The following is a 19,482-nucleotide window of genomic DNA, read 5'->3' on the forward strand; positions in this document are numbered from 1 at the left end:
ACATACAACAGGATTTGTAAGTCATGGGTTTGATACATGTAGACTACTAATACTTTATGATGTAGCCTAACAATAAAACTTTAAACATCTCCTGATTTAATTTGTGAATGAATGCTTCTTTTATTCGTTATCGAATCTGTACTGGGCATTAAGCAGCCGGTTATGCATTTAGGTGGGGGGTTGCATAAATTAATAAGAAAATGCATAAAATGATAAGATGATTAGGACTGTGTGTTTGAGAGAGAAAGAGAGAGAGAGAGCGTGTCGGTAAACGCAAGTGTCGGCTGTTGTGTGTGTGTGAGAGAGAGAGAGTGTGTGCACGGGCGCGTGTCGGTGATACAGTATGATACAATTTTGTGTAAAATGACACCAGCATTCTTATAGCTCATCTGGTTACATTACATTGGCTGTTAATACGGCAACATAGTCTTTCCTGTCTCCCTTGTCTCACTTAGCTTCCTCAAAAGTTTTCCCCACGCCATGCCACTGATGGCATGACATAATTGGTTTATGTATAAAAATAATCCAGTTTTTTTTAAAAAAAAAGGAAAGACGTTGAATCTACTGTTGTAGTTTCCCACCAATCTCTACATAATGTTCTGAATATTTACATAAATGAGTGCCTATATGTAATAATAATTAGCAATAATTGTTGCTATTGTTGCGTCCTCACCTGCATCTATTCTGCTGTTTTTAAACTGTATACAGCCACGCTAGCAACTCATGCTAACATGCTCACAATGAGCTGACATGCTGATGTTTAGCAGGTGTAATGTTTGTACATGTACCATATTTACTGTTGCCATGACGATGATGGTCACCTAATTTTAAGGAAGTAGTAACTTGAACTCACCCAACATGTTTCTCTAACATTAACAAAGTGATCATTTTAACTGAAATCATGATCTTTCCCTAAACCTAACCAGACCTGAACCACAGCGTTGTCACATCATAAAACATCATTATTGTTTAACAGTGATGTGTGACAGTTTTGGAAAGCACAGACAAATGATGACGCCCTGCTGATTACTGCTGATATAGACACCAGAGTAGAAAATGCTGATATGTGTTGTTCTGGAGTCACATGGTCAAATTTTTTGGTATTTGGTGGTTTAATTCGGAGGATTTGTTGTTTTTTCTTGCTGTAATCATTCCTCCTGTTCATACTGACCATTAGAAGATCCCTTCACAATGCACATTCATACTTTAGACTTCAAAAGAGGAGAGAGAGAGAGATACTGTAAAGCAAGATACACAAAATGTTGAGTTAACTAAAGCATCTTTGGTTGAGGTTTTTGCTGTTATGGCATCTGCACCTGGACAAATGAACAAAGCACAAAAATTGTACACTCAGAAAATACTTCATGTTTACCAACTGCAGTACCAGTCGTCTATGAGTCTGGGAGACTCAGTTTGAGACCCGGTGTGGGGACCTCCTCCGTAAGGCAGTTTATTCATGAACACTTATTGTAACACTTTAATATTCTAAAATTAAAAGCGTAATAAAAACAAAAACAGGATTTTTAAGCCTCTTTCCACTGTTATCCGAATACAAATACAAATAATTTTGCTGCATCAACAAATACAGATACAAATACAAATACTGGGCTCTCTGCACATCCCTAGTAGGTACAACTATGTCTCCTAGAAATCATATACAACTTAATTATTTTCCCAGTTACACTGTGTTGGCACATTGCTGCCTGAATCACATTCAGAGGCAACATTTTTTCAAATGAATGATGTGATCTATTTATATTATGACTGTGAAGTCTCAGGGTGGAAGTTGTGGTGGATGACGGGCGTACAAGAAGCACCAGAGAACGAGGTTTGCATCCTGAATCTGTGTTTAGATTTAGGCAACAAAAGCACTTTGATTAAGGTTAGTGAAAGATTGTGGTTTCAGTTTATTGTTAATAAATATGTTATGCTTCAGTCACTGAAGGCTTTTTTCTGTATTAAACCGAGACCATGATCTTTCCCCAACCTTAACAAAGTGCTGCCAGCACCTAAACATCATCATACAAGGTTTAATATTTCTATAGTTTCTTCTAGTGGATATACTGCAAGATCAGATATTTAGGTGGAAAAAAACCTGACAACATTGTCTCTGAACATTTCACTCACATGTTCAATATCAACATTTTGCAATTTGCCACATACGTTAATTAACAATATTTTGTCATGTTGAGAGGAAACTTAATTCAACCAGCATTAAGTTTCTACCAAAAGTGCATTATATTGAAAAGTGTTCCTAATATTTTTTCCATCCCATTAACATACATGAGGGAGACAAAATATTAGGAACACTTTTCAATATAATACACTCCAGTACATCACCATCCACTATGAACTAAATATTAACATAAAGTAGAATTATCACCTTTCTGACAATATCAACGAAAACTGAAACTATATAAACTTTGTAAAAGTAGAATTTATGGCAGAGCTGTTGTTGTTCCTAATAAAGTGCTTGGTCAGTGTTCAGTATATGACATACAGTATATGTAATTTATAGTAGACGGGGTTGGAAGATAATATGAGGCTTCAGCTTTCTCAGTTAGTCAAATAAAGTAACAGAGAGAGATACTGTAAAGCAACATACAGAAAATGTTGAGTTACCTTGTGATGTAATTGTAGCATCTTTGGTTGCAGTTGTTGTGGTTGTAGCTGCCTTTGTGCTGCTTTGAATTGTTGTTGATTCAGTTGTTGCTGTTGTGGCGTCTGCACCTGGACAAATGAACAAATCCCATAAATTATACAATTAGAAAATACTTCATGTTTATCATCTGCAGTACCTCAATGAGAAAGAATATCATCTTAAAACTTCAAATCTATAAAACACACAAATATTTTATGTAAATCTTTACATCAGTCTGAAGTGATTTTAAACAGTTCATCATATTCTCACCTGTTTTCTCAACTGTGGTCAAACGGCTGAAGATAAACAGCTGCACTTTTCTGTCATTATGTGTCACAATACACTTAAGTGTGGTGTTGCAGGAAGACTGTGATGTCTTAAAATCATTGATGTGTTTATCCACATCTTTACCATCAACCAGATACTTCACTGTGTGTGTACACTCTCCAAATGTCCACACAGAGCAGTTTAACATCTTCTCCTTGGATGTATGTTCAGTCACTGGTGAGAGAAAGATAACAAGAGGAAAATTAACTTAATCACTGTGATCATAATTATTATAATGTTGGAAACATTATGATGTAAATACTCACTGTTAACAACAGACAGATCAAACTGAGAGTCTTGACCTTGTTGTTGTCCTGATTTGAACTGTCTGCAGGTGTAACTACCAACATCCTCAACTGTGACCTTCTTTATAACCAGAGAACAGTTCGCTGTAACACTCAGTCTGTCTGATTTAGCTTTGGCTTCTTCACCAATCTGCCCAAGATTAATCAGCTCTATTGTTGCTGTGCTTCTTAAACCACTGAAGATCCAGGTAGTTCTGTTACATTTATCTTTATCCTTCAACACATTTTCACAATGCAAAGTAACTTCATCTCCATCTCTGACAGTGGAGAAGGAATCTTGTCCAGTTATGTCTGCTGAGAGATATGAGAGAGGAATATGAACAATTAACTGAAATAAATAGAAATATGACTGTCATGTTCATTGTTAGTGTGAGGATCATTTTAGATACAACAGAACTTTCTATATGTGTCTCATCTTCAGTTTTCAGTTCATTAAACTCAACATATTAACAACTAACAACATACTCGTCTCAATTTAAGAAGGTTAATAAAATACTAAATTAATCTTTTTTTCTTACCTGAAAACTGAAGCACCAGTATCAGAAACAACATTTGAATCCGTCTGAATTCAACCATCCTGCTTCTCTCTCTCATCGATCTCTGCTTCTCTTAACTGTCGCAGTCTCTAAAGTAATGTGTGAAGTAAGGCGTCTTCTTCCTGTCATTTGTACGTGTGTCACTTCCTCTTCCTCACTCTGCTGCATGTACAGTCCAGGCAGTAAGTATTTGGACAGTTACACAGTCTTTGTTCTTCAGGCTCTGTGTTTCAGCACATTCAATCTGTAATAAAACAATGAATACTGCATTAAAGTACCAAGTCTCAGCTTTAATTAGAGTAGTAACTGTAACTGTAAATGTCCAAATACTTACTGTCTGGACTGTATGTAGGCAGACTGATCAGAGTTTTGTCTCTGAATTCTTTTGCAACCAAAAACTAATTAACATATTTACTTTTGACAGTTTAGTTCTTATTCACTGTGACTGACAAGACATTGACTCACATTTCTTGATCAGTAATATGACGGGTAAGCAGCACTAAAGAGGTCAGAGGTCACAGCTGTCTGACAAAGATCCTGTGAAACTGGGATGTAATCACGGATCACAAGGTAAAGAAATATGTTTCTGCAGTCAGAGCAGCCATATTAAACCATATTAAGATTCAACAAGTGCACACTGTGTTCGTTCCCACGGTGTATTTGTGTCAATGACGTGTTTGACCTCCTGAAAGTAAGAAGAGGAAGTTGAAGGTGTGAAGTGTTGTGGTAAGATAAATGTTTGCAATAATGCAGCTCTTCTTTTCTGTAGATAGTGTTTATTAGAAAACAGACAGGATTCATGGTGACGTCTGACAGCACACATGAACAGACAGGTGAAGAGTCAAACTTTGACTCTTGATGCTCAACATGCTGCAACATGGTGATACTGTAGCAGCTGTAAAAGAACAGATAAGATGATGTTTTAGTGGTCTGAGACCTGTTAGTTCCTCATTGTATCTTTGCAGTCATTTTTTTCTGAGAAATGAGCGGTGTGAAGTGTTGTGGTGAGAATGTGGAAACCACAGCAGCAGAGCTCTGGAGGTTGAAGGTTTAGACGTGAAAGAACAGACAGAAAAGGGAAGTTGTAGTCTGAGTAGAAGCAGGACGTCTATAGCTGAGAATATCCACCTTTCATTATCAGTCAGAACACTGTTGGTACATGAAATAATTACACAACACAGTGTAGAATTAAGTGGTTAATATTTCTTTATTTGCATATTATATTATTATCAGATATAATAAAGAGAAGATTGTTACTGACTGCAGTCAGACTCAAAGCTCATTCAAACCAAACACATGTTGGCTTCCTGACAAACATGTTAACAATGATAAATGAAAGTTAAAATTAGTTCCTCTGTACACTTTAATATGAAACTGAACTAAGGAAGTTAAAACGTGAGAAAAGTTTGAGAAATAATGCAGGAAAAGACATTTAATAAAACTCACAGCTTCTTAACAAGAGATAAAATCCAGATTTGAATATTGTCGTCCAAGTCAGACTAAAAATAAAAATTTCTCAGCACACAAAACATACAAATCTCAAAGTGATCTTATGATTCTTTCTTTATGTAAAGAATTCAACTACTCATGTAAAACTGAGACCATATTAATGATATAACAGCAAGGGAGTCATTTCTCTGGTGAGTTGATGTTGGTGTGGAAGTCGTTGATCAGTGGAGTCTGACAGAAGTAGAAGGTTCTCCAAAGTTTTCATAGTTCACCGCACCATCATCTTCATCATTCTGCTCCTGTGAAAAACAACACAAAGAAACCCACTCTGACACACTCACACTGAAAACTCACAAATCACAACCCTACTTCTTTGACCTTTATGTTTCTGCTGCTGCACATTCAACACAATCACAGATAATCTAACATATACAAATAAATGAAGTTGTTCCTCCCCAGAAGAGCCCTGAACTCCCAGATTTTCCTCCCAGCTGACTGTTGAAGTTTTAAAAGTGAACACAGGTCACAGTGGAGTCAGCAGAACCTGAACGCACCATCAGATATTTACCTGACTGGCTGCTGGACCAGAACGCTTCGCTGCTCGGCTTCTTACTGAGTTTAAATCCTGCACAAACACAAACAGTGAGACATTCACAGTCCTGCACTGACTTACAGTCTCTTAATGTACACATTTGTCTTTTTATATCAGTTCAGTTGTTATTTTCAACTCACAATGTTGTCATCAGGTGGTCTCTGGTTCCCTGGAAAATAAATCACAGAGTAACATTTCAGTTCTAAAGTTACAGTTTGTTTTACACTTAACAAATGTTGGTCTGAATTTTCTCACCTCGAGCTCTGAAGAGAAGAACAGTAATCACAGTGATGAGGAGGAGTTCAGCCACACGCATCATCAACATTATGTAGCTCAGAGCAGAACAATCTGTACGAGTATTAATTAGAGAAACAACATGACAGTAAAGGAAATATGTACATTTGAAATATTTTGGCAGGTTGTCACATTTAATAATCAGGTTCATGTGAGCTGTGGAAATAAAAACCATGGAAATAAAAGATTCACTAGTTGCATTTGTACAGCAGTGTATTGCTGCCACCATAACAAAAAATATTTTCTCAGTTTCTTGATATAACAAGAAAACATTCTGAGAAAAACAATTTGTTATGTTAAACCAGTTATGCAGCACATTGCTGCTCTTTATGGGTTCAAGAGCTCAAGAAGATATTATGATATCAACTGCAGTTGGACCTCATGTTATGAAAAATGACAGACAGGTAGAAACAGGGAGAAAAAGATGAGCCTTATATACCAGGGGAGATATTTACTGTGCGCTCGTTTCATCACTGTTAATGAAAAACTGATAAAATATACAGACACAAGCACAACAAAGCACGTTTCAACTGTTTTTCACTTTTTGATTGTTTGGGGAAAACCCATGTAACTTATGCATGTAACTAGGGATGCACGATATTGGATTTTTTGCCGATATCCGATATGCCGATAATGCCAGCTCACTGTGGCCGATTGCCGATGCCGATACCGATATATGCACATATTTTTTTCCAGATGGCTGAGGAGACTATTATGCATGCAAGCATAGATCGTACTAAGTATGATCAAGAAAGACAATATATGAAGGAAGAACTTAGGAAGACTGGAGTTCAGGAGCTCAGCATTAAAACTTTAATGAACCTGCCAAGTGGGAGCAGCAGTAGAGTTTTCTTTGAATTCATTAGACAGACAGGATTAATGTGTAGGATTTAATCTCTGGTCCACACTCCGGAGCAGAAGGTGGTGGTAATGCACCTAATACGCTGGTTGCCAACTGCCGTTATAAACCAAAACGATTTTTTTTTTTTCAAACAGAGTGGTACATCCTGTCAGCCGAGGTGTTTCCTATCTGTGCAGCCGAACTGAGCAGCTCCTCGACGGACTGTTTCTCATTGGCTGCATCCCAAGTCTCTTAAATTGCATCCACGTTTCACTCACTTGCGTCTTTTCCAATGCAAGGAGAGACGCAAGGAAACCAAGCGAGGAGAGAGGAAACAAGGAAATTTGTTTTTAGAGACATGGGACGTCCTCTCCTCTGAAGCGTCATGTGAAGTGACGTCCGTTTCTGATGATGGTGACAGCTGATCACAGCTGATCCAGCTGTGATCAGCTGGAGGAATGGAGGAAATAATAGATCATGAAAAGAAAAATCTTTCTAAGAAATGAAGAAAGGTGTTTATGGTTCTTTTGTTGATCAGACCAACAATTAACAGATTTTTAAGTATAAGATGAATCGGAAAACAAATAAAACATAAAACTTGGGAGTGATCCACTTAAATTTAATCTGTAATCTGTCTCTGCTTCGGTATGAAACTGCAGTGATGCATCAGATCAGTCTGATCAGCTGCAGCGTCCAATCAATAACTGATATCCAATAAGGGGGCGTGTCGGCTGGTAAAAGACTTCCATGAAGTCTGCCCTCATATTTCCTCGCTCCTCACTCCTCCGAGCAAAATAAGAGACTTGGGACGCCTGTCAAAATGGCGCATCAGGAACAACTTCCGGTTCAGGCGAGAGGCGAGGAGACATAAATTAAGAGACTTGAGACGTACCCACTGACGGTCCCGGTGTTTCCTCCAAAGGCTCCACTTCACTCAAGCTGCCCGTCAGAACCGCTGCTTCTTCCCACTTTAACCTGAATATGATGCTCTGGTTGGATCCACATGGAGAGCCGGGGCTAACGTTAGCTGAGAGGCTAGCAGAGCATTAGTCGCAGCATGGCCAGCGGGAAGCACAGCCAGCTAGCCTCTGCTAGCCTCCCAGCTAACGTTAGCCCCGCTTCTGCATGTGGATCCAATCGGAGCATCAAGCCCCAGTTTGTTATTCAGGTTAAAGTGGGAAGAAGCGACGGTTCTGACGGGCAGCTTGAGTGAAGTGGAGCCTTTGGAGGAAACACCGGGACCGTCAGGGTGAGAGTCAGTGGAGGGAAGCACAGTCATTTTAGAGCTTTTATCGGCCGATACCGATGACGTGCTGATAATATCGTGCATCCCTACATCCCTACCTCTCTCCTCCTCCTCCTCTCCATCTGTATGCATTCATGTAACATCAATGCATGTCACTAACTTTGCTTCTTCCCCGGAGTTTTTTGTGCTTTCTCATCTCGCAGGAAACCCTGGGTTGCAGGCCAAGCCCTCGCGGTCCTTCACAGTCCTGTTGGCATCCTTCCCTGGCTATTGCTATTGCTGCTGTTGTTGTTATTGTTATTATTGTTGTTATTCTGCCCCTCCCATCCCCCTCTTTCTTTCTCTCTCTCAACCCAACCAGTCAAAGCAGATGGCTGCCCATCTGGAGCCGGGTTCTGCTCGAGGTTTCTTCCCGTTAAAGGGGAGTTTTTCCTCACCGCTGTCGCCAAGTGCTGCTCATGGGGAAATTGTTGGTGTAGGAGCCATTTATGTTGATTGTTGGCATGTCATTTGTTTAGTTATAATTTGCAGTATTATTTTGGACACCGGGTGGCGGTTTTGGGTTAGGTTTTATTAGATGCACAGGGTTGTATATGTGGGGGCATAGTGTAGCTGAGTCAATCTGTTGTTCATTTTCTTTCTTTCTTTTTTTTTTTTTGGTGAATATTTTCAAAATCTATGCAATAAGAGAGAGAGGGCGTGTCGGTAAACACAAGTGTCGGCTGTTGTGTGTGTGTGTGATAGAGAGAGTGTGTGCACGGGCGCGTGTCGGTGATACAGTATGATACAATTTTGTGTAAAATGACTTATTACATTTGCTGTTAAAGCGGCAACATAGTCTTTCCTGTCTCCCTTGTCTCACTTAGCTTCCTCAAAAGTTTTCCCCACACCACTGATGGCATGACATTATTGGTTCATGTATAAAAATAATCCAGTTTTTTAAAAAAAAGGAAAGATGTTGAATCTGCTGTTGTAGGTTCCCACCAATCTCTACATAATGTTCTGAATATTTACATAAATGAGGGCCTATATGTATCTTTCCTTTTCACTCTTTCCTTTCAGTAACAACGTTCTAAATGTATTATAAATCAAGTATTCATATAGTGTTTTGGTGAAACTGTATCTGATTATGGTCATGCCAATAAAGCCCTTTGAATCTGAATGTTAGTTAGAGAAGCAAATGCTAAATGTTCAGTTTCTACCTTGTTGGGTATCATTGTTTGCAGGCACTTTCAGGTCTTTGTTGTCTCTGCTTTTGTGCTTTCTTCCATTGTTGTAGTTGATATAATTGTTGCTGTCGTTGCGTCCTCACCTGCATCTATTCTGCTGTTTTTAAATTAAACGCTAGCGACTCATGCTAACATGCTCACAATGACAAAGCTGACATGCTGATGTTTAGCAGGTGTAATGTTTGTACATGTACCATATTTACTGTTGCCATGACGATGATGGTCACCTAATTTTAAGGAAGTAGTAACTTTAACTCACCCAACATGTTTCTCTAACATTAACAAAGTCATCATTTTAACTCAAATCATGATCTTTCCCTAAACCTAACCAGACCTGAACCACAGCGTTGTCACATCATAAAACATCATTATTGTTTAACAGTGATGTGTGACAGTTTTGGAAAGCACAGACAAATGATGACGCCCTGCTGATTACTGCTGATATAGACACCAGAGTAGAAAATGCTCATATGTGTTGTTCTGGAGTCACATGGTCAAATTTTTTGGTATTTGGTGGTTTAATTCGGAGGATTTGTTGGTTTTTTTTCTTGCTGTAATCATTCCTCCTGTTCATACTGACCATTAGAAGATCCCTTCACAATGCACATTCATACTTTAGACTTCAAAAGAGGAGAGAGAGAGATACTGTAAAGCAAGATACACAAAATGTTGAGTTACCTGAAGCATCTTTGGTTGAGGTTTTTGCTGTTGTGGCGTCTGCATCTGGACAAATGAACAAAGCGCAGAAATTATACAATTAGAAAATACTTCATGTTTATCATCTGCAGTACCTCAATGAGAAAGAATATCATCTTAAAACTTCAAATCTATAAAATACACAAATATTTTATGTAAATCTTTACATCAGTCTGAAGTGATTTTAAACAGTTCATCATATTCTCAGCTGTTTTCTCAACTGTGGTCCAACAGCTGAAGGTAAACAGCTGCACTTTTCTGTCATCATGTGTCACAATACACTTTTTGCAATTTGAACTGATTAAAAGTCTTTGGGAAAGAATGTCTACATCTACACTAGTAAACAGCTGTTTTCACATATTGCCGGGGCAGCAGTGGTTGAATACATTGAATAAAATGTTGAATACATATGAGTGACATTGTTGCTCACCTTCTTGTGTTGTTGATGTTGTTTCAGGTTCTGTTGTTGTTTCAGCCACACCTGACAGATTAAATAACAAAAACCAACAAACTTTAAAATGAGACAAAAACACATTGTTCACCATCTGCTGTGACTAAATGAGAAACATTTATATCAACCTAAAACTTAAAATACATCAAATAAATAAATGTAGTTAGTTATTTTTCATATCAGAATAAAGTGATTTTAAACAGCTCATCATCTTCTCACCTGGTTTCTCACATGACAACTGAGGACTGAAGTTATACAGTTGCACTTTTCCATTGTTGGGATCTGTGACTTCACACTTCAAAAACTCATGATTTGGTGTGTAAATATCATGAGAAGTCAGGAAGGACACAGTGGCTGAGCAGGTAGACTGTGATATCTTCAAGTCTTTGTTATCTTTGTCCACATCTTTACCCTGATACACCCACTTCACTGTGTGTCTACACGCATCATATGTCGACACAGAGCAGCTTAACGTCACCTCATTATTGTTCTTATGTTCAGTCACTGGTGAAGATGGAGATATTGTGAGAGAAAGACAACAAGAGTCAGATTAACTTCATCACTGTAATAATAATTATTGTAATGTTTCAGTATATTGTTCTAACAAGACAGTTTGAACTGAAAACATTATGATGTAAATACTCACTGGTAACAACAGACAGATCAACCCGAAAGTCTTGACCTTGTTGTCGTCCTGATTTGAAATGTCTGCAGGTGTAACGACCAACATCCTCAACTGTGACCTTCTTTATAACCAGAGAACAGTTCGCTGTAACACTCAGTCTGTCTGATTTAGCTTTGGCTTCTTCACCAATCTGCCCAAGATTAATCAGCACTACTGCTGCTGTGCTTCTTAAACCACCAAAGAGCCAGGTAGTACTGTCACATTTATCCTGATCGTTTAACACATTTTCACAAGACAAAGTAACTTCATCTCCACCTCTGACAGTGAAGAAGGAATATTGTCCAGTTATGTCTGTTGAGAGATATGAGAGAGGAATATGAACAATTAACTGAAATAAATAGAAATATGACTGTCATGTTCATTGTTAGTGTGAGGATCATTTTAGATACAACAGAACTTTCTAAATGTGTCTCATCTTCAGTTTTCAGTTCATTAAACTCAACATATTAACAACTAACAACATACTCGTCTCAATTTAAGAAGGTTAATAAAATACTAAATTAATCTTTTTTTCTTACCTGAAAACTGAAGCACCAGTATCAGAAACAACATTTGAATCCGTCTGAATTCAACCATCCTGCTTCTCTCTCTCATCGATCTCTGCTTCTCTTAACTGTCGCAGTCTCTAAAGTAATGTGTGAAGTAAGGCGTCTTCTTCCTGTCATTTGTACGTGTGTCACTTCCTCTTCCTCACTCTGCTGCATGTACAGTCCAGGCAGTAAGTATTTGGACAGTTACACAGTTTTTGTTCTTCAGGCTCTGTGTTTCAGCACATTCAATCTGTAATAAAACAATGAATACTGCATTAAAGTACCAAGTCTCAGCTTTAATTAGAGTAGTAACTGTAACTGTAAATGTCCAAATACTTACTGTCTGGACTGTATGTAGGCAGACTGATCAGAGTTTTGTCTCTGAATTCTTTTGCAACCAAAAACTAATTAACATATTTACTTTTGACAGTTTAGTTCTTATTCACTGTGACTGACAAGACACTGACTCACATTTCTTGATCAGTAATATGATGGGTAAGCAGCACTGAAGAAGTCAGAGGTCAGATGTCACAGCTGTCTGACAAAGATCCTGTGAAACTGGGATGTAATCACGGATCACAAGGTAAAGAAATATGTTTCTGCAGTCAGAGCAGCCATATTAAACCATATTAAGATTCAACAAGTGCACACTGTGTTCGTTCCCACGGTGTATTTGTGTCAATGACGTGTTTGACCTCCTGAAAAGAAGAAGAGGAAGTTGAATGTGTGAAGTGTTGTGGTAAGATAAATGTTTGCAATAATGCAGCGCTTCTTTTCTGTAGATAGTGTTTATTAGAAAACAGACAGGATTCATGGTGACGTCTGACAGCACACATGAACAGACAGGTGAAGAGTCAAACTTTGACTCTTGATGCTCAACATGGTGTAACATGGTGATACTGTAGCAGCTGTAAAAGAACAGATAAGATGATGCTTTAGTGGTCTGAGACCTGTTAGTTCCTCATTGTATCTTTGCAGTTATTTTTTTCTGAGAAATGAGGGGTGTGAAGTGTTGTGGTGAGAATGTGGAAACAACAGCAGCAGAGCTCTGGAGGTTGAAGGTTTAGAGGTGAAAGGACAGACAGATAAGGGAAGTTGTGGTCTGAGTAGAAGCAGGACGTCTATAGCTGAGAATATCCACCTTTCATTATCAGTCAGAACACTATTAGTACCTGAAATAATTACACAACACAGTGTAGAATGAAGTGGTTAATATTTCTTTATTTGCATATTATATTATTATCAGATATAATAAAGAGAAGATTGTTACTGACTGCAGTAAGACTCAAAGCTCATTCAAAGTAAACACATGTTGGCTTCCTGACAAACATGTTAACAATGATAAATGAAAGTTAAAATTAGTTCCTCTGTAAACTTAAACATGAAACTGAACTAAGGAAGTTAAATGAGTTAAAATGTGAGAAAAGTTTGAGAAATAATGCAGGAAAAGACATTTAATAAAACTCACAGCTTCTTAACAAGAGATAAAATCCAGATTTGAATATTGTTGTCCAAGTCAGACTAAAAATAAAAATTTCTCAGCACACAAAACATACAAATCTCAAAGTGATCTTATGATTCTTTCTTTATGTAAAGAATTCAACTACTCATGTAAAACTGAGACCATATTAATGATATAACAGCAAGGGAGTCATTTCTCTGGTGAGTTGATGTTGGTGTGGAAGTCGTTGATCAGTGGAGTCTGACAGAAGTAGAAGGTTCTCCAAAGTTTTCATAGTTCACCGCACCATCATCTTCATCATTCTGCTCCTGTGAAAAACAACACAAAGAAACCCACTCTGACACACTCACACTGAAAACTCACAAATCACAACCCTACTTCTTTGACCTTTAGGTTTCTGCTGCTGCACATTCAACACAATCACAGATAATCTAACATATACAAATAAATGAAGTTGTTCCTCCCCAGAAGAGCCCTGAACTCCCAGATTTTCCTCTCAGCTGACTGTTGAAGTTTTAAAAGTGAACACAGGTCACAGTGGAGTCAGCAGAACCTGAACGCACCATCAGATATTTACCTGACTGGCTGCTGGACCAGAACGCTTCGCTGTTCGCCTTCTTACTGAGTTTAAAACCTGCACAAACACAAACAGTGAGACATTCACAGTCCTGCACTGACTTACAGTCTCTTAATGTACACATTTGTCTTTTTATACATCAGTTCAGTTGTTATTTTCAACTCACAATGTTGTCATCAGGTGGTCTCTGGTTCCCTGGAAAATAAATGACAGAGTAACATTTCAGTTCTAAAGTTACAGTTTGTTTTACACTTAACAAATGTTGGTCTGAATTTTCTCACCTCGAGCTCTGAAGAGAAGAACAGTAATCACAGTGATGAGGAGGAGTTCAGCCACACGCATCACCAACATTATGTAGCTCAGAGCAGAACAATCTGTACGAACTGTGGAATATAGAAATGTGTCACTGAAGAAAGTAGGAAGTGAAAACATTTGAAGTAGTGTGGCTGTAGGGACGACAATGTCAGTCAGTTTGTCCACCAACAATTGCCACGAAATTTTGTACAGACATTTATGTTCCCCAGAGGATGAATCCTAATGAACTTGGAGATTTCTTTTTTTCCGTTAGTGCCACCATGAGGTTTACTTTGTAGTTTTTATTGAAATATCTCAGGATAAATTGTAATATCTTTGATGATCTTCTGACTTTCCATCATCAGCTCAACATTTCAAGTTGTCTAATACTTTGTTTTATGACCAAATACCTGCAATCTAATGACCTTCCCATCATCCTCTGCTGTACTTTAGGTTTTGTGCTGATTAGCAAATGTTAGCATGCTAACACATTAAACTAAGGCCTCAAACATGCTCCATGTAAAGTGCACAAACACAAATGGAAATGTCTGTCTCCAATGCCAATCTCAGCCCTCAGTGAGGTGATACAGGCTGGTTAAAGCTAATCAATGTGTTTCCATGACCACACAAGTAAACAAAATTGTGTCTGTGGAGGGATGTGTATTGTAGGGCTGTGCAATATATCGATATTGTATCATATTATATCATCTCTTGACAGCAAAATGGACTTTAGTGCACTGTGCTGCTAACTGCTCATTTTTTGTTTTTGTTTTCTCCTGGGATTTATATGTTTTCATAATTTTTTTAAAGGGAATTTTTAGATAAGAAGTTAAGAAGTGAACCACCGTCGTAGGATTGAAAACCCAGAGTTAAACCTGAAGTTATCTCGCTAACCCCAAATCCTGCTTCATAGTACAGAACTCTGGACTCATTTCCATTGATAATAGTTTGTATTTTTGCAGTTTGAACTGATTAAAAGTCTTTGGGAAAGAATGTCTACATCTACACTAGTAAACAGCTGTTTTCACATATTGCCGGGGCAGCAGTGGTTGAATACATTAAATAAAATGTTGAATACATATGAGTGACTTTGTTGCTCACCTTCTTGTGTTGTTGATGTCGTTGTTTCAGGTTCTGTTGTTGTTTCAGCCACACCTGACAGATTAAATAACAAAAAACAATAAACTTTAAAATGAGACAAAAACACATTGTTCACCATCTGCTGTGACTAAATGAGAAAGTATGATATCATCTTAAAACTTAAATTATGATATCAACTGCAGCTGGACCTCATGTTATGAAAAATGACAGACAGGTAGAAACAGGAAGAAAAAGAGGAGCCTTATATACCAGGGGAGATATTTACTGTGCACTCACGTTTCACTCACTGTACACTTAAATATGAAACTGAACGTTTTACGTGAAACTTACGTTTTAAATGAGTTAAAACATGAGAAAAGCTTAGACTTAATGCAGGAAAAGACATTTAATAAAACTCACAGCTTCTTAACAAGAAGCTGAGCAACAATGATGTCATCTTATAACTTTAAATCCATCATATAAACAAACTTACCGTGTTTCTCACATGAGGACTGAGGGGTGAAGTCACACAGCAGTGTCCAGCCGTTATGTTCAGTCACTTTACACTTAAATAACTCAGAATAATGTGACGTCTGATTAAGATTAGAAGCTGTAAATTTCACAGCGGCTCCGCAGGAACCTTTCTCCAGGTTTGTGAAATCATCACTATTACCGTCATACAGCCACTCCACTGTGTCTTGACAGTATTCATATTTCAACACAGAGCAGGTTAATGTCAACTTATGATCATCCTGATGTTCATAAACTGGGGAAATATTGTGAGAAAAAGACAACAAGAGTAAAATTAACTTCATAACTGTAATTATAATCATTGTAATGTTTCAGTATATTGTTTTAACAAGACAGTTTGAGCTGAAAACATGAAAGAATGATGTAAATACTCACTGTTAATAACAGACAGATAAACTTTAGCATCTTGACCTTGTTGTTGTCCTGATCTGTCGTACTGTCTGCAGCTGTAACGACCAAAATCATCAACTGTGACCTTCTTTATAACCAGAGAACAGTCCGCTGTAACACTCAGTCTGGCTGATTTAGCTTTGGCATCTTCACCAATCTGCCCAAGTCTAATCAGCTCTACTGCTGGTGAGTTTTCTTCTCTTCTGTATATCCAGGTAGTGCCGTCACATTTGTCCTGATCATTTATCACATTTTTACAAGGCAAAGTGACTTCATCTCCATCTCTGACAGTGATGTAAGAATCTTGTCCTGTTACTGCTGTTGAGAAGATGAGAGAGAAATATGAAAAATTAACCTAAATAAGGACATGACTGTTAGATTCACAGTTAATGTGAGGATAAGTTTAAACACAAGACATTCATAAATATGTATTATCCACTAAACTCTCTGTGTTAAATACAAGAGGGTAGTAACTGAAGTATAATATGTATCCTTACCTTTAAACTGAAGCACCAGAATCAGAAATAAAGATATTTTAATCCATCTGAATTCATCCATCTCGTTGTTCTGACGCATTGAACGGTCAAAGTTTCTCAACTAGTGCTTCTTTAAAAGAGAGACCCAGCATCTACCTCCTGTTATTAGTAAAGTGTCACTTCCTTATCGTGACTGGAATGTTTTTCCCTTCTTTCAGTTGAAGAATTTATGTAGACACAGCCTCCTATTCTCATTTCTCTAAATATCTTATAGATATTGAAACAGGCAAAGAGTCAGGTGTAGTTCAGTGTGGAGATAAAAGCCTCTGATGTGTTTTTTTAGTTCTCAGCTTGTCGGATGATGTGGAGAAAATCTGCTCCTCTGACTGGACGGATCAAACTCCTCCCTCAGTCACAGTTCAACAAGAGAAACGTCACTCACAGCAGAAAACTTCATAGTATGAGCTGAGAACTGGCGTTGACAGTGACGTCTCTCCAAACCCACCAAACACAACCACAACACTCCTCCTTTACATTGTGGTGTCTCTGCGTCAAAGTACTTCCCATCTATAACCACAAGCTCTGTTCATATAATTCTTTTGAAATCGGCGTCATTCTTTTCTCACTTTCTGTGCACAGGGATAGTATTTGCATTTTTAGAGGTAAAAACATTATCACAACTTGCATTCTTACTTTGCAGCTTGTAACATTAAAAACACTGATGTGAGCTGATGCAAAGTTTTAGCAGTAAATAAAACAGAAGGAAGTCAGTAGATTTAACAAGGTCTGTTACAGTTTTCATTCATTTTAGACTTGGTTTGTCGGTTGGAGGAGGAGGACTGAGGAAGTTGGAAATTAAACTGTCAAGGCGTTAAAATACAGCTTATTAAAAACTTCCTGGTGATGTTCGACACCACACGTGAACACAAAAGTGAGTCAAACTCCTCGCCCACCAGAATATGAAGCATAACAACAAGAAATTACTGTTAGAAAAAACAAATGTGGTGATATTTTAGTGGTTTGAGAATTGTTTGTTCCTGGCTGCAGCTAATATTTTTCATTAAGAACTGAGAGGGAAGTATTTTGGTATGAATGTGGGTACAACATCAACCAAACTCTGGAGGTTTTACCCTCTAATGATGACCAAGTTTGCATTGTAAGGCTCTTGGGAACAAACACTTTATTAACACATAAGAAAAACAGTTTCTCTTTGGACTCATGTCAAACTTAAAAAAATTAATCCCTGGAAATTTTGTGGTCACTCTCTCAATTTAACTTTTATATATATTGAGTAGATACTTACAGTAGCTCAAGCAGGTATATAAGGAGTTATATAAGGGTCACATGTTACTAACACCTGTCAATCATTCATATAAAAAGATTTGGTTGCTCAGTGTTGTTGCTTTTCTGTCTTCTTCTCAGCAGTATTGCTTCTTTCACTGTAATATGTGATCATATTCATGTACCTGTTGTTTAGGGTTGTAATGATAAGGCTCTACAGTATATGTTGCAAGACAAAAACGTGGCTTCTTTCAAAGTCTGAGTGACAGCAGTCCAGCCAATAACAACAGAGTCTTGTTTAGACAGAAACTTTTAATCATCACTATGTTTTGAAAGTGGTAACAGGGTGATTTTGTACCTATGCTGATGTGGCTGTTCAAGTTGAGGTCACAGTCCATGACGAATACCAAGGTTTTGATGACTTTACTTTTCAAAAAAAGGGATTCAGCATAAGCACTGACCTTTGACCTGTCTTCTTTGACCTTAAAACAATTATTTCAGTGTTACTTTTGATTAATGGGATGAAATTTGGGATATCTGTATAATTATAGTAAGATATTTGAGCCAGTTTGAGCTTATATACTAACATTAGAGGCCCAATAATGTTTGACCCTTGGTGAACCACACAGATTGTCTCTGCTTTTTTTTTCAATGAACACACAGTATTCTCCATCTTGTGTCGTTACAGCTGAAAAGTCAGCCTGTTTAGTCAGATGACAAAGGTAATTAAATACCAGAGACACAGTATTTTTCCTGCAGTCCAACTGCCTTTAATAGGTCACTAAAGTGTGTGCATACGGGCTCCCCGAGCTCTGCAGCAAGAGAGGCACCTTGAACAGCTCACACAAACACTTAGAACTTTCAGCCTCCGCCCAACACAACCGTCAACACAGCACCTCGTGTGCAGTCACACTTCTCTGTCTGCAGACACCTTTTTCCTGTAAGATAATCAATAATAATTCCATATATAGAGTCATGCTTGTCTTGCACAGTTTCAAGTTCTTGCATTAAGTTCCCCTTTTCCAACAATCACTTCTTAGAATTGGGGGCAGCATGTATCATCATCTTCAGATAACATTTCCTAGTTCTTCGTTCCTAACCGACCTCTCATTTCGTCTAAACAAACAAGGGGCGAGACATCTTACTTAAAACAGAACAATGTGGTTATAGCATATAAAAGACCATAGATAAGGTCAAGAGTGAATCATGCTCTTTTACAGACAAAACTGATCAGTTGAATACACCTCTACACTGGATTAATGATCATCAAACTATTAAATAGGCCATATTATGAAAAACTCACTTTCTCAGTGCTTGTGTGTATGTATTTGGGTCTCTGATGTGCCTCCTAACACACAAGCTGTGAAATAAGATCAACCGAGTCAGTTTGGTGTGGGCCGGCTTGCTCTGTACTCATGTGATTCAACAAGCCATTCAGATTTGATGCCCCTTCTTACATCACATGGGGCGAAACTAGGCTAAGCTAATCTAAGGGTGAGAAATTGCCCGTATCACAGGGCTGGACTAGGGGACAGAGCCGCTGCTTGCTGACAGATGCCTGCTAAAGAG

The 19,482-nt window shown here is 38.0% G+C and overlaps 1 protein-coding gene across 6 annotated transcripts in view; it reads right to left on the minus strand.

The window, feature by feature from the left end:
- The window catches only part of LOC122965561, a 73,693-nt gene that overhangs the window by 15,687 nt on the left and 38,524 nt on the right, over window positions 1-19,482 (minus strand). For 3 of the 6 annotated variants that reach the window (XM_044329707.1, XM_044329713.1, XM_044329712.1), the window contains 5 exons: window positions 15,257-15,310; window positions 14,143-14,244; window positions 14,028-14,056; window positions 13,862-13,918; window positions 13,390-13,592 (listed from right to left, as the gene is read on the minus strand). In XM_044329707.1, the coding sequence (XP_044185642.1) occupies window positions 13,515-13,592; window positions 13,862-13,918; window positions 14,028-14,056; window positions 14,143-14,244; window positions 15,257-15,310 (320 nt within the window). In that variant the 3' untranslated portion in view covers window positions 13,390-13,514. Of the gene's footprint in view, window positions 1-2,536; window positions 2,731-13,389; window positions 13,593-13,861; window positions 13,919-14,027; window positions 14,057-14,142; window positions 14,245-15,256; window positions 15,311-19,482 lie in introns of those variants that run through there. The other 3 variants (XM_044329709.1, XM_044329708.1, XM_044329710.1) reach the window with 3 other exon arrangements.

Source organism: Thunnus albacares, chromosome 16 (genome assembly GCF_914725855.1).
Source record: "Thunnus albacares chromosome 16, fThuAlb1.1, whole genome shotgun sequence".
NCBI lineage: Eukaryota > Metazoa > Chordata > Actinopteri > Scombriformes > Scombridae > Thunnus > Thunnus albacares.